We start from the raw sequence: 21,240 nt of genomic DNA, 5'->3' as shown, positions 1-21,240 counted from the left end.
ACCTATCAGTTTCTGATAAATATTTAGTTCAAAGCCAGTCTGACTCATGAGTGTCAAATATCACATCAATGCCTACATTTAAATCACTATCTTATAATCAAGTTGCACTAGCTAGCTTTATATCTAAGACTTTTTACTATTTTAGGGGTTAGTCTGCTAACTAAAGAAAGAAGTTCTTATTACCAAGTGCCATTTGCCTTAGGCACCATAAGGGTTATGTCTAAGGATTCCCACTAAAATGATAGGGATGCAATGTTAATATTTTCAACTTTAGGACAGAAGTGATCTTGGGCCTCATGTTGTGGGATGTAGCATAGGAAAGGACCTCTTTTGGATACAAATACTGCTTTCAGGTTTGAATTGTGCCCATTGTTCAAGCAGATACCAACTATGTATCCTTTTAATCCATTTATGCCCAGCATTTCAAGTTGATACGTTTGTAGCTGGGGAGGCTAGTCTTCTGGTCCTGTTGTTTCACATTCCTTCTGCTCAGGGGAGTTGCTTTAGGCAGCTGAAATGGACATTTCTGCCTGGGAGGAGGACATCCCCATATAAAGTCAGGGGCCCTGGAGCCATGAAATTAGTTCAGATTCCTCATCTCTGTCAAGAAGGAGGAGAAGTTGAGTTGGCACATTGGTCAGAATAACTTAGAGCAGGTAGTAGAAAGTTGTGATCATTGAATTACATGGTGATCCCTCATGGGAGGGATATCAAAACACTAGATATGTGAACTCATTAAACTGACAAACTGATTTTGAAGTGAGTTGAAAGATCCCAACAATTATCATCTAAAACTCTTTATTTTAAAATAGACATAGTTATTGCTCTATTTGGTGGCAGAGCTAGAACTCAAAATCAACATTTTTGACTCCTAAATTTTGTATCTCTAGAAAAAAAATTTTGGTTTTTCTCTTTCTCCTCCTTTTTTATTTGTAGGTTACATATACTTAAAGCCCCAGTTCAGGCATCCTTTCCACCTGGAAATCTGCAAAGATCCTCCGTGTTTGGGTTTAGATGCCTTTTGTATGTGCCCTTTCCTGTATTCAAGTAGTTACTTGCATTATTGACTTCTAAAAATATTAAATTTGATTTGCTTGCTCTCTCTTCCACTAGTTTTATTTATCTTTCTACTTATAGAGCCTGGAGTGGTGCTGGGGACATGGTGCCTTATTATTTACTGAAATGTTCACAGGTTGAATGACTTACATGTGCACAAATGTAAGTACTAGTCAGGATTCCAGATTCTCTTCAAGAATTATACTCACAAAGCCTGAAATTAAATGAAAATTAGAGAGAATGAATAAGATCTTGAGCCTTCCCTGGTGGTCCAGTTGTTAAGGTTCCATGCTCCCAATGCAGGGGGCATAGGTTCGATCCCTGGTAAGGGAAGATCTCACATGTTGAATGGTGCAGCCAAAAAAACCAAAACACCCAAAATCTTTATGTATCCCTTTAGTATAAGACTGACTTCTGCATCAGTGGGATACAATATAATATTAAAGGTGTTGAGATATACCTGGAAGATATCAGGTACAGACTAATCCAGTGACAGAAATGAAATAGATGACACAGTTCAAATAATACTTTAAAATATGCAGTTGGACTAGGATTAAATACACTAATCTGTGCTTAACAGGATGTTGAATAAAATTTTCTTCTTCATTCATATATATGTATGTATACATATATATATATATCTCAAAGTGATTCAGTTATATACATGTGGATATATATGTATATACATATATCTAATGAAATTATTTTGCTGTACACCAGAAACTAAAACATTGTAAATCAACTATACTTATTTGAAAACAAAACAAAAAACTTTCCTCTTACCTCAGAAGTAGAATCCAGGATCTCACAACAAGGGACAAAATGTCCGACTTCAAAAGCCAATCAACTTGGTCCAAATATAAGAGGACTTTAAATTATCATTAAGACCATTCCTCCTTCCCATTCCTTAAAATCCTGGGAAAGGAAATAGGGTGTTCCAGTTATCTATTGCAGGTAACAAGTCACTCCAAAGCTTTAGTAGCTTAAAATGACAACACTCATTTTACTATCTGTCATGGTTTCTAAGATCAGGAATTTGGAAATACCTTGGAAGGGCAATTCTGACTCAGGGTCTCGTATATACTTAAAGTCAGATGAGTGGCTGGACTTGGAACAGCAGGGGCTGGAGCACCTGGGGGCTGACCAGGAATTTCTCTCTGTTCAGTCTCAGGACCTCTCCATGCGGTTTCTTTACATGGCTCATTTGAGCTTATTCACAGCATGGTGGCTTCTGAGCAGTCAGACTACTGACCTGCTAGCTCAGAGCTCCAAGCACAAGTGCTGCAGCTAGGAAGGCACAGTTATATGTATGACTTAATCTCAGAAGTAATAACAAGTCACTTCTGCCATACGCTACTGGTGAAATAGTCACAAAAGTGGGGCTACTTTTAAAGGGAAGGAGCATAGACCCTACTTCTCTATTTAATAATGTCAAACTCACATTAAAAAAAAAAGCTAGATATGTAGTATGGGAGATATGAGATTGGTGGCTCTGTTTCGAAAACACAATCTGTCAAAGGGGTCATATCTGTTATGGGTCCTTGGTCTAAGAACAGTGTTGTGCTTTTTCCTAATGGGGAGGGGAGAGGGCTATTCCCCTTTAAAATCTACTGAGGGTGAAGGTTGCTGCTGCTGCTAAGTCGCTTCAGTCCTGTCCGACTCTGTGTGACCCCACGGACTGCAGCCTACCAGGTTCCTCCGTCCATGGGATTTTCCAGGCAAGAGTACTGGAGTGGGGTGTCATTGCCTTCTCCAGAGGGTGAAGGTTATCAAATCATTATTTACAACGACTGGGTATGCTTTCTTCCTCCAACTGAAAGTCTGCTTAGACAGCACATTTTAATTTGCTCTTTACTTGCTCGAGCAAAGAGAAGTAAGATTGGAGAGAAGGGGGCAGTGGTGAGTAGCTGATATAATACTCACTGGAGTGGTAAGGATATACGACTTTCCTGGGGTCAAGTGAATACTGTTGGTGCCTCACTAAGAGAACTTCCCAACAGGCAAGAGAACCCAAACAGCAAAAACCTGTGGCCCATAGCAGCCTACACCAGGGCTTTGTGCACTGGGGAGACTAAGTAACTGATGCAAGATAACCTGCATTTGGATGTCTACAACCTAGAGACTATCAGTGGCCTTTTAGAGTTAGTACAGAAACAAAGACAACAATCCAAGACAGAATTTAACCGTGTATTAGAGTCCGGGTTCAACCTGAGACACAGAACCAGTAGGATATTTATTGTAAGGAACTGGCTAATTGTCAGGGCTGGATAACGAAGTCTGTGGTCTGTAGGGCAGGCAATCAGAAAGCAAAGATCAGGAGCATGCTGGAAACCATGAGAACAGGCCAAAGCTTCTTGTCCACAGGTAGTAAGGAAGGAAGGTCATGAGAAGGCTGGAACCCTAATGGCATGAACTATTTGTAATTTCTGAGGTCATGGAAAGCCTAATCTCTTTTTGAAAGAGCTTACTTGTTTAGGTCAGAGGTTAACCCACTCCAGTATTCTTGCCTGGGAAATCCTATGGACAGAGGAGCCTGATGGGCTACAGTCCATAGGGTTGCAAAGAGTCAGACACAACTGAGTGACTTTCACTTCACTTCACCCAGGATAGTCTTTCTTTTATTAACTTAGAGTCAGCTGATTAGGGACTTCTGTCACATCCACAAAAACCTTCATAGCAGCACATAGATTAGTGGTAGATTAAGTAACTTGGGACTGTAGTTCAGCCTAGCCAAGTTTATACATCCAAAAGCCATCACACAGCAGCAACCAATGTCTGAGATATGTGTCCTTTCTCTTCCTCCCTCTGCCAATACACCAGAGAAGCTGGAGCCTAGCTCCTTTCTCTCAGAAAGAGTAAAACAGCAGAATGTGTCCTTCCCCTATTCACGCTCCTGGGACTAGAAATCTGGCTACAGTGGGAAGGGAAAAGCTTTGATGGATATAAACTACAATTTTAACAATTTTCAGCAAATAGGAAGTTATGAGATGTCATTAAGATACTTGCTGAAAAAAAGAAAAAGATACTTGCTGACTAGCAAGGAAAGGCAATTTAACAGCAAATTTGGGTACAATGACTGCAGATAAAATTCCACTGAGTTGAGACAAGTAAATAACAAAGTGATGAGATTACAAAAATTAGAACTATTGCAGCTGTTAAATAAGGAAAAAAAAAAAGTGGAGTGGTCAGGGAAGGTGTATTTCTAAAAGGCAGGATTTGGACTGGGCCTTCTTAAAAGATGAGCAGTTTATAAAGTGGGAGCAGAGAGGAAACTAGTAGGAATAAAGACTTAAGAGAAACATGTAATGTGGGGTGTCAGGACAGGGAGAACACTGGAGTGAAGTCTCTGTGTTAAGGAGCTAAGTATTGATAGGGGCAAGGCTAGGCAGGATCTTGAGAACTAGGCAGAGGAGTTGAGACTCGGTGAGGTAGTTGGTAGGAAATAGTGTATGTTCTTGAATGGGAAAAGCTTGAGGGAAGTTTTTTGTTTTGTTTGAATCTTTTAAAGGCATTAATGTGACAGTAGTATAATATAGTTGGATTTTAGAAGAGAAGGACTAGGATTCAAGGGGACTAGTTAGGATGCTGTTGCAATATGCTAGATGGGAATTTGCAAAAATCTGATCCAGATTCAAAAGCTAAAATAAATTGGAGGAGAAAGGAAAAGTCTGAGAAATATTTCAGAGACAAAAACAATAAAATAAATGACCAAATGGAATGTGATGGCAGAAAGAATAATTGAGTGTTTCTTGGTTTCTAGCTTGGGGAATTACAAAGATAGTGGTATTTCAAGCATAAATGAGGAATTTAGGGACAGAAAATCTATTTGGGAGACCAAGACTGTTAATTCAGTTTGTGACTAAAGCTAAAGTAATGATTCAAAGTGGAAATATCCTGATAAAAGTTGAAAAAAAGAGAACATCCAGATTAGTTTAATAGCATTATGCATGAAGGACTGCAAGTTGGAGATCCAGGCCAGGGACTGAAGGGCTTGGAGGCACAGGTGGTGTTTTTTAAAATGACTCTTCCAACTGAAGGTAGTGTCATTTACAAGAGAAACGAATAAATAGGAACAGTTGGTTTACCCAGATGGTGTTAAAGAACAAAATGGGATTTGATTTCTGGACTGTGGTTTAAGATCCTGGAACTGATGAGTTTTTGGCAATGAACAAGGGAAATATGTCATGAAGACAAAAAATAAAAAGGTTTCCTTTTTAAATTTTTTTGTTTTGGGGGGAAGAAATCATTGGGAAGGAAATAGCAAATTGTTCTTGGGGAGAGGGAAAAGAACTAAAGAGAACTGAACGAACAAATACTGGTCTCAAAGAAAGAATAAGATTGTAGAAGACATCCAGTGTTTCAAAAGGGTTAATTATAGGTGAAAGGAAGCTGAATTTATTAATATTCTTTGAGATTTTACTATATGCTAGCACCATGGCAAATCCTTCATACAACATGGACATCTTTCTACATCAGTAAAGATCGGCATTATTATTTTAAACGGATGCATAGTGTAGTATGGAGGGTCATTCTGGTGTGCTACAATGAAGTCTTCTATTCATACATTTTCCCAACATTTTTATGTGCTCTCTTTTCTCAATACCAGATGAACTTTAAAAAAAAATGTAAACAATTATCATGATTCAAATAATATATTAAAAAGTATACAAAATGTTTTCTTTCTATTATTTCCTGTCCCACCTCAATGATTATTAGTTTCCTTGTATGTTTCCATAATTCCTTAATGTTGTACTTTTTATATTATATAAACAAATATAAATATGTACTCTTATTTTTTCCTTTCTTAAAAAACACATAAGGTAAAAAGCATCTTGTGTTCATCTCTTTAGGGTAAAATCTAGATGTGATATTGCTGAATTGAAGGGTAGTTTCAGTTAGAATCTTAAACCTATTGCCCAGTTGCTCATCAGAAAAGTTGTATATACCAACAGTGCATGAATGTCACAAAATCAAAAAGAAAATTTTATTTTCTAGTTTCAGTATTCCATATATCTGAAGATGCATGGGAATCCAGAATAAATGTTTAAAAAGTCACAATAATTCATAATACTAGTTTTTGTATCATACAGAAGTGATTATACAAAAACATTTGGACTTAATAACTTATAGACAAATGACACAATCAGAAGGAGAGGTTTGATCTACCTTGTTATTTATTTTTTTTGTGTTTATCTTATTGGGTTGATAGAAAGGTAGGAATGAAAAAAATGGAAAAAATCAGTTATTATTTAGAGAAATACAGTTTAATGAGACAAAGAATAATCATGATGAGAAACTGGGGCTGGCTTAGGATGAGAGTGAAAAAAGGGTAGACAATTTCATTGGAGCTTGTATACTGATAAGGCATATTGTCGGATCATCTCTTCCTATTACTTTAGGAAAAAAAAAAAAAAAACTCCTGTTACAACCTCTGCTTTCTATTATTGAATTGATGCATGAGATTATAATGGAATTTAAAGCTATAATTCAACTGATGAACATGTACATTTGTCTTTTTTTCCTTCTTAAATAGAATTGATTGCCTGGAGAAATGGATACTTCTCCCTCCAAAAAATATCCAGTTAAAAAACGGGTGAAAATACATCCAAACACAGTAATGGTGAAATATACGTCTCATTATCCTCAGCCTGGGGATGGTGGATATGAAGAAATCAATGAAGACTATGGAAGTTTTATGGAAGAAAATTCAAAGAAAGGCCTGCTCAGTGAAATGAAAAGAAAAGGAAGAACCTTCTTTGGAACCATGGATACCTGCCCTCCAACAGAAGACCCAGTGACCAATGAAATTGGACAGTTCCAGAGCTTTGCAGAAAAAAATATTTTTCAATCCAGAAAAATGTGGATAGTGCTGTTTGGATCTGCTTTGGCTCATGGATGTGTAGCTCTTATCACTAGGCTTGTTTCTGATCGTTCCAAAGTTCCATCTCTAGAACTGATTTTTATCCGTTCTGTTTTGCAGGTCTTATCTGTGTTAGTTGTGTGTTACTACCAGGAAGCCCCCTTTGGACCAAGTGGATACAGACTGCGACTTTTCTTTTACGGTGTATGCAATGTCATCTCTATCACCTGTGCTTATACATCATTTTCAATAGTTCCTCCTAGCAATGGGACCACTATGTGGAGAGCCACAACCACCGTCTTCAGTGCCATTTTGGCTTTTTTACTTGTAGATGAGAAAATGGCTTGTGTTGACATGGCTACAGTTGTTTGCAGCATCGTAGGTGTTTGTCTTGTCATGATCCCCAACATTGTTGATGAAGATGATTCTTTGTTAAATGCCTGGAAAGAAGCCTTTGGGTACACTATGACTGTGATGGCTGGACTGACCACTGCTCTTTCCATGATAGTATACAGATCCATTAAGGAGAAGATCAGCATGTGGACTGCACTGTTTACATTTGGTTGGACTGGGACAGTCTGGGGAATATCTACTATGTTTGTTCTTCAAGAACCCATCATCCCATTAGATGGAGAAACCTGGAGTTATCTAATTGCTATATGCATTTGTTCTACTGCAGCCTTCTTGGGAGTTTATTATGCCTTAGACAAATTCCATCCAGCTTTGGTCAGCACAGTACAACATCTGGAGATTGTGGTAGCAATGGTGTTGCAGCTTCTAGTGTTACATATATTTCCTAGTGTCTATGATGTCTTTGGAGGGGTAATCATTATGATTAGTGTTTTTGTCCTTGCTGGCTATAAACTTTACTGGAGGAATTTAAGAAGGCAGGATTATCAGGAAATACTAGACTCTCCCATTAAATGAATACTTGATTATTACCTTGTTAATGTTCAGTTACTAATAGGTACACTGCCATTTTAATGTTCACCCATAAATGGTTTTTTGTGTTGTATAACTGACAGAGTGCTATATATAATTAATATATGCAGATGTAGAAAAATTTAGTCTTCTAAATATTAAATTATGTGGAATATCATGAATCTGGTCTCTTTGCTGTTAACAATAAAAGGTAATTTTTATTACAAAATTATTATTTATTATAAATAATAAAAGGTGGTAGAGAATGTCAACTTTTAGCACTAAAGAACATAAGACTTGAAGAAATGACTCCTTTCCAGTGGAAATTCAGCAGTCCTAAATATTAAGAAGTTAGAAAAAATGTTCATGTCCAATATTCTATAAGTGTTCAACAAAAATCCTTCAATATTCAGAACTCTGTAAGATGAAATGCTGAATACCAAGCCCTGTTTTTGTCGTCTGTTTGCATTAGGGAACTAGAGATGATTGGGCTGGGTAAAGTAGCTGGAGTTGAGGCAAGAAAGAGGAAACAAAGGAAAGGAGTTGGTTTTTCACTGGCAATAGTGGTCATCCTACCTTAGGAGAGGAAACTGTCTTCTTGCTCTGGCCATATTAGGCAATGCGTAGGAAATGGAGGTAGGGAGAATATGGATTCCTGCAAGCTCTACTTATGCCCTTTTGTGCCGTATGGTGTGAGACTGAATGCTGCAGGAGGGTCTACTCATCCTCAGTTATGCCAGTCTCTTCCAAACCTGCCCTTGTTTATGATTTTGTAGCAAGTACATGTGTGAGGGGCAGCAAAGGTACTCCTTACTCCTGGAAAAGACACTAACGGTGATCATTGTACAGCAGAAAACTGAAAACTTCGTGTACTGGATTCTTTTCAAAAGAGCTGCTGCTGCTGCTAAGGCGCTTTCAGTCGTGTCCGACTCTCTGCGACCCCATAGACGGCAGCCCACTAGGCTCCTGTGTCCCTGGGATTCTCCAGGCTAGAACACTGGAGTGGGTTGCCATTTCCTTCTCCAACGCGTGAAAGTGAAAAGTGAAAGCAAAGTCGCTCAGTCTTATCTGACTGATACTGACCCCACGGTCTGCAGCCTACTAGGCTCCTCTGCCCATGTGATTTTCCAGGCAAGAGTACTGGAGTGAGGTGTCATTGCCTTCTCCTTTCAAAAGAGCTAAAAGTCTGTAAAACTGCATAAGGTAGCGTTAATTTGGATCCAATCTGGGAAGTTTTTACTAATTTAGTACAAACAAATGTTGATATGTTACTGGTTATTAAGTTATTGTTATTGAGCTATCTTAACTTCAGATTGGAGAAGGCAATGGCACCCCACTCCAGTACTCTTGCCTGGAAAATCCCACGGATGGAGGAGCCTGGTAGGCTGCAGTCCATGGGGTCGCTAAGAGTCAGACACGACAGAGCGACTTCACTTTCACTTTTCACTTTCATGCATTGGAGAAGGAAATGGCAACCCACTCCAGTGTTCTTGCCTAGAGAATCCCAGGGACGGAGGAGCCTGGTGGGCTGCCGTCTATGGGGTCAGACAGAGTCGGACACGACCGAAGTGACTTAGCAGCAGCAGCAGCAGCAACTTCAGATACACTCATCTATAACTTTCCTATGTGATGCTATGGCTCAGACCCTGCAAACTACATTTTTCCTATGCCAGCTGGTATCTTGCTAGGTTAGAGGTGATAGCTGCTCTCTGTAGTTACCACATCTGGGCTACTTCAGTGTTCCCTTTTTGCTTTTCCAGTCCATCAACACCCAGTGGTAAGTTCTCTGTTGTAATATCTTGATTTCTGTTCTCTTGACTAACATGGCTTTGGACAATAACCCAAAGGAACCCAAAGCCATTTGTAGGGTGTTTGTGTTTTTGGGAAAATGTTAACATTCAGATTTTCCAGGAATTACTGGCTCTCAATAGAAATTATGCAAATTGAAGCAAAGAAACAAAAAGATTTGAAAAAAATGAACAGATCTTGGAATGACCTGTACTAAGGAATAAGAAATTTAGCATAAATTTAAGTGTAGTCAGAGAAAGAGAGAACAGGCAGAAAAAAATACTTGAAGAAATGCTGGCCAAGAGTCTTCCAGATTCAATAAAAAGATACGATAATCAGCAATCCACACATCCAGGGAAATAAGTGAACCCCCCCCCAGCAGCATAAATACAGAGAAAATCACACCTAGAAACATAGTGTAACTGCTGATAAACTAAGATAAAGAAACAAATCTTAAAAGCAGCCTAACCTACAGAAAAACAATGATAAGAATTACAGCCAGCTTCTCATCAGAAACAGTGGAGGCCAGAAAGCAACAGAATGACAGTTTAAAGTGCTGTTAAGAAAACCCTTTGATGGCTTCTCATTGCCTATAGTATAAAAACAAAGGCCCTTAACTTGCATAACCCACTCTTGCTTACACTTTGTCATCTTTTGCTCTAGCAATATTCTGCTGTTGCATACTTCCTTTTTTAAAAAACTAAAAGAAATATTTTTATGAAGGCCTCTCTATGTGAAAAGCCCTTCTCTTCTTTGCCTACTTATTTACCTTGACTAGCCTAATCACACACACACCTCCCCTCGCATTGTGGCTTAATGTCTCCCTGTAGACATCTATTGCTGCATTTACTATACAAATAATAAATATCAGTTTAAATGTCATTCTCTGACATTGGATGGAGCTCCTTTAAGACTGATTTTTAGATCTCTGGTATGTATTGTAGTGCTTAACACAGAGTGAACCCAATAAATTTTTGTTTAATTAATTCCCATAAAAGAGTAATACTACTCAACCCAGAAAGTGAATTTAGCTACCAGGGTTCACTAATTTCAACACTTCATAGTCAAGACTGTGATTAGTGACTTCTTACTGATTTAGTAGGTAGGATTTTGTTTTTGTTTGTTTTGCCCTATGTAGTCCTTACAGTGATATTAAACCAGATCATTCTCTCTAATCATTTCTACAAGTCCTCAATAGTTTCCTGGGAAAAGTCTTGCGACACGGAGGCTCATTTTCCCTTTCCTTGTCTTCCCAAATTCTTTCCTTGGGGATGAATGAAGTGAACTACCTATATGTTCTTATCCTAGATTGATTAGCTACCTTTATCTGAAACCCCATTTCTAGTCCATAGGTCATAAGTTTTGACCTAAATGTTGTTGCCTGATTCTGGCTAGTCCACTCAGAACTAATTAGCAGGGTTGATTCCCATTTTTGGTTTGAGTTCCGCTAAAAGAGAGGAAGAAGAAGTCAAGCACATGTTTCTATTTGGAAGTAGAGGAGACAGTGTGAAAGGTCTCTGGGACAACACCCACCCCTTACAAACATGGGCTCCATACTTCTAAGTACACTATAGAGCAATTCCATACATGACTTCCTGTCTATCTACCCCAATGCTTTCCTCTCATTGCTGTTTCCTTATTTTTATTCTTCAATTCCTTCTCTTTCTATTGTATTTTTTTAGTTTTTCTTTCTTTCTTAAGAGTTTCTGGTAAGAATAGGGTGATAAGGGAACATTTAAAGAAAAGTTAAAAGGAAAACACGTATTTACAGGAAACTAAAATCCTTCTATGAAAAAGTTCTCTCCCTTACTTCTTCTATTACTTAAACAGATGGCACACAGTAGTTAAGAAATCTGGATCAAAATCTCACAGTCTGTTCGGATCACTGACCCATTCAAAATACATAATCCCTTACAAAATAAAATCTAAAGTTAAACGACTTCAGCGTATTTTTTTTCTGGGTTTATTTTCCCCATTTATGGAAGTGGTCTAAGCTACCTGATAGCAAGGACTATTTTACCTGTTATATTTGTATTCACATTCCCCTACTCACATCACATGTTAAAAAACTAAAGTTGAACTGAGCCAGGTGTACCTAATAGTTTGTTGTGTGAAACTATTTTGGAGAAATAGTTTCAACCTCTTGACAATGGGTTTATACAGCTTCAAAAATGAATGAAATATCTCAATCCATAAACTTTATAAGATGTATCAACAAATAAAACTATTGGGCTGCTATAACAAAATGCCATAGACTGGGTGGCTTAAACAACAAAAATTAAACTTCTCACAGTTTTGGAGATTGGAAGTCCCACGTCCAGTATGCCAGTATGGTTAGTTTCTGGTGAACGCTCTCTTCCTGGTTTGCACATGGCTGCCTTCTCACTGTGTCTTCCAGTTGTGAGGACAGACAGCAAGACAGTGTCTACGTCTCTGCAGTCAGTTCTTATAAAGGACACTAATTCTATAGGATTAGGGCTCCACTCTTAGCACCTCAGTTAACCTAAATTATCCCTGAAAGGCCTTGTCTCCAAATACAGTCACATTGGGGAGTTAGAGCTTCATTTCAACACAGGAATTTTGAGAGGGGACACAATTCAGTCCATAGCAGCCATGATAAAATATACAAAGGTATTTAGATCCTTAGAATAAATCCAAAATCCACTTACATTATTGACTTTAGATCCTAATTACAGGATATAGATGGAGTTGCTGCCCTGATTTGAGTTTACAATCCCGGTAGGGTAGGGAGGTCTTCCCAGGTGGTAAAGAATCCCCTTGCCAGTGCAGGAGACTCTGGCTGGATCCCTAGGAAATGGCAAAAGGCTCCAGGATTTTTGCCTGGCAAATTCCATGGAGAGAGGAGCCTGGCGGGCTTCAGATCCATGGAGTCGCAAAAAGTCTGGCTCTTTCAGCAGCTGGATGGGGAAAACACCTGTGCACTTTGCAAGCTTCCCTGGGCGGGAAACGCCTAAGCAGAGCCACAGAGATGGCTGGGGAGGAAGAGGCAGGTGATGGGGTCTGAAGCTCCGGCGTGGAGAGAACCGACTTACTGATGGCAGGTGTCTGGGGCTGGGCCGCTAAGAAAGGACAGACCTGTCACCGAAAGTTACTGTCCTCACAGCAAAGCTACCGCAGCCAAGAATGGAAGCTATCCACGCACCAGGGCGCTTCGAAGGCCCTCAGACTCAGCTTATTTTCATTTGCGGTTCAAGTTAAGGACACGTCTTACATTTTTCTCCCAGGACTTTACGTTCAGGCCTTTTTGTTTGCTTTTCATTTTCTTTCCCCGTCCCTAAGAACTTTCTGCTGGTAAGACCTTCTTCAGGTGCAGAAACCAGAAGGAAGCTCCCAGAGCAGTTGGGGCTTAACTCGGAAAGCAGTCAATTTTGCTGTGGAATCTCCCGTGGCGCTGAGGAGGAAGGTCCCAGAATAATCAGCCAGAGACACAGAAGCAACAATACCCAGACGCAGGCAGGGCGCTTGTCTCTCTCACTCCTTCTCCGCGGAGCAGCCTCAGCGCTACACCCAGCACAGCAATTGATTGACAGGCGGGCTCGCCCAATCCCAGAGCGGCGAAGACCGCCCTCGCGTCAGTGATAGGAGGGAAGGGGAAGACTGAACCTATCATATTGGGCAGGAAGGTGGGTTTCCTGTCCGCGCGGGTCCGCCCAGGGCCTCGCGACCAGTCGGCGCTGCAGCCCCGCCCTCCCGCCGCGCGCGCCCCGCCCCTCTCCCCAGAGCTACGCGGCGGCAGAGCGGAGGCCTCGTGCCGTAACGGCCATCGCGGCGGCCGTGGCGGCGTCCCTGCCCTCCTCAAGTGAGCTGGCGCCGCCCGGGCTCGGCAGAGGGGAGGTGAGACGGTCCTGCCTGCAGGCAGACGCAAAGACAGGCTTTTCTCGTCCGGGGAATCCACATAGCCCGTTACTCGCGGTGCTTCCTCTTCCCTGCTGAAGTTAGCTCCCGGGGCGCCGTCTGCCGGCCCGGAGCTAAGCCGGAGGGGGCGGGGAGGCCGCTTGGTCGGGCCTGGGCTTTTTGCCTCGCGGCTTTGCGCGACCCTCCGGCCACTGCCCTGGGCGGCGTAGTCCTACGACCTTCCTGTCCCTCTCTGGAGCGTCGGGTCCGGGTGACCGCTGCGGCCGGCCGCCCCCGGAGACTGGGAGGTCGAGTGTGTGGCGTGCACCCTTCTCCTTTCTTTTCCTCTCTAAAAGTCCTGACGGCTTTGTGGCGCATTCCGAGGCCGCGGAGGTAGGGACGTGGTGGTGGTGGTGGGGACGCTTACCTCTAGGAGTGGGAGGGAGCCGTTCCGGGTGCGCAGGATGGACATCCTCGGGATCGCGCCTCCCGCCCCTCCCCCCACCCAGCCCCCTGCCGTTTCCCTCGTCGGGAAATCTGGGTTATTTTAATATTATGGATTCGTACGTGAGTTACTTGGGCTGTAAGCTTTTGACTTGAGTTGTAATATATCCGGGGGGAAAAATGTATCTTGATAGTTGATTTTTGTAACCTTTCTTATGTGTATCCACAAAAGTTTGCCATTTAGAAGCTCGGGAAGCTGAATTTTGTGCGGGACTGAGAACCCTTACTTTTTAGACGCCCAGTTTAGTGTCACACTAATGAACTAGTTACTTAAAAATAATTCTGCCCGTTAACTTTGGCAAGAAACCATGGGAGTTAGGAAAGGATGAGTTGAAGGAGAAATTTCTATCCCTATCTTGGGTGGTGAGCAAAAAAAGCTCACTGTCCAGTCAGGACGAGTAAGTGTTGCAAGAGGTATTCATTTTAAAAATCTTATTTTGGTAGATGTAAGAAAGACCAACCATACAGTTTATTAAGCAGATGGAAAGCGCTGTGTCTCAACCTTCAGGGAGTTTACAGAGTAAATGGGAAAATTATCCAAGGAGAAGGTTCTGTTTGGTAATTGTCAGTAATGTTCAGTTCTTAAATAGGTATCCCACTCATAGTTTAATAGAAACTCGAGAACTACGAATTGGTTGATTAATAGTTTTATTTCATTTTCATGGCAAACTTTACCATCTTCTTCTTTGGAAAATTGTGAACAGTTTGCAGAATGTTCAAGATTTCTCAGCTGTGCTTTTTCGTGTTACATTTTAAACTTGTGTGTTTGTTTTTCTAAATATTTAGTCTAGATTTTACTAGTGCTTTCAGGTCCTTGGAAATAAAACTTGAAACATACATGGTAGGTTTTGTTAGATATTGAAATATATTTTAGGCCACTGGATTTTTGCACCTTTGAGAACTTCCCTGCCAAAACTCAAGGTAGATTTGATGCAAATGTTGTTAGAAATCACTTGTCAGGAAGACTTAATAAATCCATATCCTGTCTATTTTATTCTTTTATAGTTTAACAATTTTTACAATTTATTTCCCTTTGTAATATGGAAAAATATCAGATATTTTTCTGCCTACACCAGAAGACTAAATGATTTTCTTATTTAGTCAATAAGTAGAATTGGAGGAAACTCTTGAAATCACTAAGCATTTAACAAATTCTCTGTCAATACTGTGCTGTGCTGTTTTAGGAAGACAACTGACAGGGCCAGAAATGACATTCAAAGATTATTTAATAAGGCAACAATTCTGTCTGGATGTTCCTCACTTTATTTGAAAGATATAATTTATAGTCTTCCTTCAAAACTGATTCCATATGCTGACATTGTTTTGGTGATATTTATCATGCCTTAAACTACCCAGGCATAAGCCCTGGTTTTATCTTAGACTTCCTCTCACCACATAACATTGCCCAATTTTTGTCAGCCATTTTCTGAAATTTCTTTCAGATATCTGTTCTAACCACTCGTTTCTTTTTTCCCCCAGTAGCTTTTAACCGGATTTTCTGCCTCTTTTCTCCCTGCTTTGTATGTTCTGGCTTCTGCCTTGTTCTAAAATAGTGCTTCCACCCGCCCTCACTGTTAAACCAGCATTAGTTCCCTGTTATTGAGGGTATAGTTCAGAATTCCCAGCCTTCTAACAGTCTGCTCAAAACCTGTTTTTTCTGATGATAACAGTAATTCTCTATAGGAGCTGTCCATCCGAACACAAACCAATCTCTTGTTCTTATCTAGATTGTGTATTTTTCTGCCTTCATGTCTGTTGACACTTTGACTGCCTATTTATTGCTGCTGCTAAGTCACTTCAGTCGTGTCTGACTCTGTGCGACCCCTTAGACGGCAGCCCACCAGGCTCCCCTGTCCCTGGGATTCTCCTGGCAAGAACACTGGAGTGGGTTGCCATTGCTAGTATTTTTTAAAAGAAATTTTCCTCCTTAAATTACGTGGCAAGTAAAGTCAGATTTTGTTGACATTTCATATTTGGTCCTTGCGCACAGCCTTCTAGATCTTTCTGTTCTCTGTGTTGTTGCTTTCCTTTGAACCCACAGCCCTGTTTTATCATTTCTTTGGTTTTTAATATGTGGACTTGTATTGTAATACTATGGAACAATATTGTGGGAATGTTGGAATCCATCCTTCCATTTTATACATAGGGAAAATGTAATCCATACAGACTAAGTTGACTGAAATTCACCTAGTGACCCTGGCAGAGCTGACTTAAACCTTAATTTCCTACTTGGTTTCCTAACTCAAGTTCTCTATATTAAAAAAAAAAAAAAAACTGTGTTTATTCTCACGAAACTATACTTCTTTTCATCTCTTGCAGTGTCGTTTTGTATTGTTTGCTTCACATTACTTTGCATTTTGTGTATTAATTAGATTCAGAACTTCTGTATGAGGGGAGGGGAACCTTTATGACCTGACTTGTTTGGATCATTGAAACAGTGATTTAAAGTCTACATGAAGTCTTTCTCTAGCTTGTTGGGTATGGTAACAGCATTAACTAAAATAATATTGGTGTGTCCACTGTTGAGTCCTATGACCCATTAAAAGTGAATCTCTTACAAGTTTTACTGTTGGATTTTAGTTTGAATCTCTTGAAAAAGAGAAACTCTTTGGGAGCCTTGAAAGTAAATGTGAACGATGTATTACTTGTAAGGCATCTGAGTGTATTGATCTAACTAAATGCTCTTTTTGATAGAACAGGAACACTTTTGCTATTTTTTCATTTTGTTCTGTCAAGAACCAGATTATTGAGCAATTTGTTTATTGAGCAGAACATTCTGAAAATCATTTGTTCCACTTGGAAAGTTGGAGAGCTTTTGTATGTTTGTTCTTCACACTCTGCCCCTCCCCCAACTCTAAAATTTCTGTTAAAAACAGCCGCAGAGAGTTTCTTCGGTATTTTTCTTAATATTTATGTAACAAGACAAGTAGCATAGATAAATTAGGTGAAATATCTCAGGAGAGTATGCTTGACATTTTTGGCCTGAAACAAATTAGAAGCTATTTTTGTTTTATTTTTTGGTTGTTTGTGAATGGCTTATTTTTATTTGTTTAAATAAATTATCTGCTAAAATAAACTGTTGAAACACTGATTCTCTTGTTCTTTATTCCTGAAATTGTACTTAAGGAGTGCTAAATTGGATAAATGTGCTGTGAGTAATTTCTGTTCAAACAGACCAGTTGAATAAAGCAGTGAGGTTATGGCTTGGGGAAATGTTTTTAAAAAATGAATGCATCTAGAAAGGTTTTTTTTTTTCTTGGTGAACCAGCCTTCCAAAAGTCTCAGTACATGCTTCAAAATCATGTTGCACTTAGATCAGTTCAGATAATAAATAGAACAAAGAATTTAATATTCCTTGTACTTCATGCCTATTCCAGGTATATTATGAAAACAGTTTATTAATTAAACAACGCATTGGAAAAGTTTTTGGAAATGCATGATCACTTCCAGATACAGTATAGGTACATTTTAGGAACACTTCTGTACCACCTCTCAATTTGCTGCCTGGGAAGTCAGGTTTTTTTTCCTCATTTTTCTTTCCACATGTTCTTAGAAAGCCCTGTGAAACTTTCCATAATTTAGCTTTTGCCAGCTTCTATCTGCATCTCTTGTCGTTATCTTTTTCCTTTAGGCTGCTGAAATAGTCAAGCTCCTTTTTGCCTTGTAGCCTGTGAACCTGTCTGGCAGATAGCTTCCTTAGGGTAATAAGTATTAAGTTTGGCTGCTAGTAATAAAAACACATCAAATAATTTCTCTCCTATGCCAGAGAAATCTAGAGTTTGCATGGCACTCGTTTTTTTAGTGTTATTTTTTTTTTTTTTTTTTACCTATTATAAATAACTTTGAAATAAAGATCTTTGTGTATAAGGCCTTAGAAAATTTTCCTTTTGATTAGTTCCTGTTGTGGGATCCATTTGAAAAGTCCATTGATTTCTTTAAAAACTTGTTTAGAGACAGTATTGTTACATTTTTTTAAATTGTAAGGTTCCCAAATTTCAGTGTATCCATAATGAATTTTTCCATTTGTAGGCATCATATTACCATCACCCCGGTCGAAGTATAGAACATTCCCAGTGCTCCAGAACGCTTTCTCCTGCTTCCTCCCAATCTGTGCCTCTTGCCTCCCAAAGTAATCACTGTTTTCACCTGTATTACCATAGATTATTTTTACCTGTTCTTGAACTTAATGTAAGTGGAACCATACTGTATATACTCTTTTGTGGCTGCTTATACTTAACTTTTTGTTTGTGGATTCACTCATGATGCTGGGTGCAGAAGTAGTTGGTCTTATTCACTGATGACTGTATTTTGTCGGATGAATAAATATGGGAAAAAAAATCACCATTAATGAATACTTATTTACATTTTTTTAAAGCAGTTATGAATAAAGCAGCTGTGAACATTTACTTAAAACTCTTTTAGTGGACATACACCCTTATTTCTTTTGAGTGTGTGTGTGTGTGTGTGTGTGTGTGTGTGTATGTGGGAGTAGAATTGCTCTATTTTTGTCTACCAGTTTTTGCACTTGATCAAACTAGTTCTTTAGCTGGTCTATAGTAGTTTCCTGGAATTTCCCCCATTACCATAAAACTATTCCCTTTGCCTTAAATTTCTTATTTTCTGTGAATCATAATTTTTTTTATTGGTTTGACCCCACTCATTTTGATGGGTTATATTGCACAGTAGATTCCTGTGAAAAGTTGAGATCTGTATTAATAACCCCTCCTTTATTTATTTATGTAGGTCTTCCCACTGATTTGGTTGGTTGAGTAATGTATTGTAGATTGGAAATAATTTCCCTTAGAAATTCTGAAGGCATCTCTCTGTTGTTTTCTAGTTTATAACAGTTTTAGGAATTCTGAAGACATTCTGATTTCTGATCCTAATGCTTTTGGCCATTTTGGAGTTTTTTTAATTTCATGAGACTGTGACTTGGCATACTTCCATGAAATACATCTAGTTTTGTGCATTTCCCTAGATGTTATTCATTGTGCCCTCCAAATCTACCAAATTATGTTCATCAGTTCTGGTAATTTTTCTTTAATTTCTTAATTGATGGTTAGATTAATTGCCTAGGACTGCCATAACAAAATACCACAGACTATTTGTTTTAAATAACGGTACTAATTTTCTCACAGTTCTGGAGGCTGGAGATCAAGGTGCCACTGGGATTGGTTTCTGATGAGTTTGCTTCTTGGTTTGTAGACAGCTGCCTTTTCACTGTGTCCTTACAGGGCCTTCTGTGGAGAGAACTGTTATCTTTCCTCCTCTTAGGAGGATACCAGTCCTGTTGGATTAGGGCCCCACCCTTATGACCTCTTTTAACCAAAGGTCGTATTTCCAGATGCAGTCTCGTTGGGGGCTAGGGCTTCAACGTACGAATTTTGACAGGACAGAATTCAGTTCATAACAGTGGTTTCCTCTTCTCCTGTTTGTATCTCCTCTCTCTATGAAACTTCTGTTATTTGTTTGGATCTCTTAGACTAGTCCTCTAATACTTTTCACCTCCTAGTCTTTTTGCTCTATTTTATCTGGGACTCTGTTAAGTTTATTTCCTAAGCCTGGTGTTGAATTTTCCTTTTTTTGTTGTGAAGATTTTGATTTTCCAAGAGCTGTTTTTCTCTTAAAATTTCTCTTTTATAGAGCACATCTTGTGTTTGTGTCATGGATGCCTTGTCTTTAATTTCTGAGTATAATTTAAAAAAAAACAAAACTTTTTTTTTCTTTTTACAGCCTCTTTCCTTCTAAATTGGTTTCCAGCTTTTCATTTGGAGGCTTACTTAAGTGTCAGTAATCCTTGGATGTTATCTAGAGAGTGAAAGTCTGAATTGATGGGGACTTAAAGACTTGATGGTGGCCTAAGTGAGCCATTTTTAAAGAAAACCCTGATTGATGTCCAGGAGGTGTTTTCCTCTTGGGTCAGGTTTGTGAAGGAAAACGCAAATCTGCTCCAGTGCTGAAAATTTGGCTGCCAGTTTTTTTTGGTGTGAGGGGCTGGATTTCTCAATCCTCTACTTTTGGTAGGGTATGCTGCTACTACTAAGTCTCTTCAGTCGTGTCCTGCTCGGTGCAACCCCATAGACGGCAACCCACCAGGATGCCCCTTCCCTGGGATTCTCTAGGCAAGAACGCTGGAGTGGGTTGCTATTTCCTTCTCCAGTGCATGAAAGTGAAAAGTGTAAGTGAAGTCGCTCAGTCCAGTTGTGTCCAACTCGTAGCGACCCCATTGACTGCAGCCCACCAGCCTCCTCCGTCCATGGGATTTTCTAGGCAAGAGTACATGCCAGTCTTTAATTCTGGTGAGAGTGGGGAAGCCAGCCAGTCTGAATGATACTACATTTTTAAAGGGTTGTAAAAAAGAGAAGAATATGTAATAGAGACTATGTGTGGCCCATAAAGACTAAAACATTTGCTGTTTGGCCATTTACAGAAGTGTGTACCTTGCTCTTGTTCTGGTGGTTTTGATTTCCTTTAATAAAGCTTCTGGACTATAACTACTTTTAGTCCTACTCAGGTTTAAGTTTACAATCTTGGAACTTCCTGAAGCTCTTTGTTTTAATTTAGTCTAGTGCATAACATGGAAATTATGACTAAGAATTGGTAGGATATACTCTGTTCAGAGATACGAGATATTTTTAATTTAAAATCTCAAAAAGACACAAAATATTGAAGAAATAAACCACAACACATAACGCGTGTATGCGTGCATTGTTCTTTGTCTTGTCACCTAAGTGCAGAACATGAGTGCATATACTTTGGAAAACGGCAGAGTGACAGTTGTATTAAGAACAGGCCCAAGTCATATTTTGAATGAGCCACTTTCAACTGCTCTCTCTCTAGTCAGTAAACCATAATTGGCAGAATAAATCGGCTCTAGACAGGAAGCTGTTCCAGCAGTAGTATATGTCTATATGTGTGTGTGTGCGCTTGTATTTTTCCACCTGATATCAGTCAGAAATGAGAGAATTAATGTAAGCCATGTGGCAGAATGGGAGAAACAGGAATTACATTGTTATAGGAAATAAATGTCTTATCCTTTAAGTCCTAGCTGCTGAAAAACTAAGTTATGTTTAGTCTTAATTGTGTGAGCAGTCTCATCACAGGTTTCTGTATAATGATCTTTTCTTTCCTCTAAATGATAACTGTCTTTAGTGTTTATGTGTTTTTCTTGTTTTGGCTGCACCATGTGGCATGTGGCGTCTTGGTTCCCTGATCAGGGATCAAACCCATGTCCCCCGCTCTGGGAACATGGAATC

The 21,240-nt window shown here is 39.5% G+C and overlaps 2 protein-coding genes and 1 long non-coding RNA gene across 6 annotated transcripts in view; 2 read left to right on the top strand and 1 right to left on the bottom strand.

Annotated features, from left to right (window-relative positions):
* SLC35G2 (solute carrier family 35, member G2) overlaps window positions 1–8,019 on the top strand; it is a 36,021-nt gene extending 28,002 nt beyond the window's left edge. Inside the window, exons 1-2 of one of the 2 annotated variants that reach the window (XM_010858253.1) lie at window positions 1,199–1,218; window positions 6,590–8,019. In XM_010858253.1, coding sequence (XP_010856555.1) covers window positions 6,608–7,843 — 1,236 coding nt within the window. In that variant the 5' untranslated portion in view covers window positions 1,199–1,218; window positions 6,590–6,607 and the 3' untranslated portion in view covers window positions 7,844–8,019. Of the gene's footprint in view, window positions 1–1,198; window positions 1,219–6,589 lie in introns of those variants that run through there. The other variant, XM_010858252.1, reaches the window with a different exon arrangement.
* On the bottom strand, window positions 1,188–13,149 carry LOC105001817. Its single transcript, XR_826902.1, has 3 exons — window positions 12,295–13,149; window positions 1,840–1,971; window positions 1,188–1,270 (listed from the first exon to the last, which is right to left on the bottom strand). It is a non-coding gene; the product is annotated as an uncharacterized LOC105001817 (long non-coding RNA).
* Window positions 13,150–13,357: 208 nt separating this feature from the next.
* The window catches only part of NCK1 (NCK adaptor protein 1), an 85,700-nt gene continuing 77,817 nt past the window's right edge, over window positions 13,358–21,240 (top strand). For 2 of the 3 annotated variants that reach the window (XM_010858250.1, XM_010858247.1), the window contains exon 1: window positions 13,358–13,480. The gene's annotated coding sequence lies outside the window, so the exon portion shown is untranslated. Of the gene's footprint in view, window positions 13,481–13,824; window positions 13,874–21,240 lie in introns of those variants that run through there. The other variant, XM_010858248.1, reaches the window with a different exon arrangement.

This window comes from Bison bison, unplaced genomic scaffold (assembly GCF_000754665.1).
Source record: "Bison bison bison isolate TAMUID 2011002044 unplaced genomic scaffold, Bison_UMD1.0 scf7180017864384, whole genome shotgun sequence".
In the NCBI taxonomy this organism is placed as follows: domain Eukaryota; kingdom Metazoa; phylum Chordata; class Mammalia; order Artiodactyla; family Bovidae; genus Bison; species Bison bison.
The sequence above is the reverse complement of the archived record's forward strand: the minus strand, read 5'-3'. Positions and strand labels throughout refer to the sequence as shown.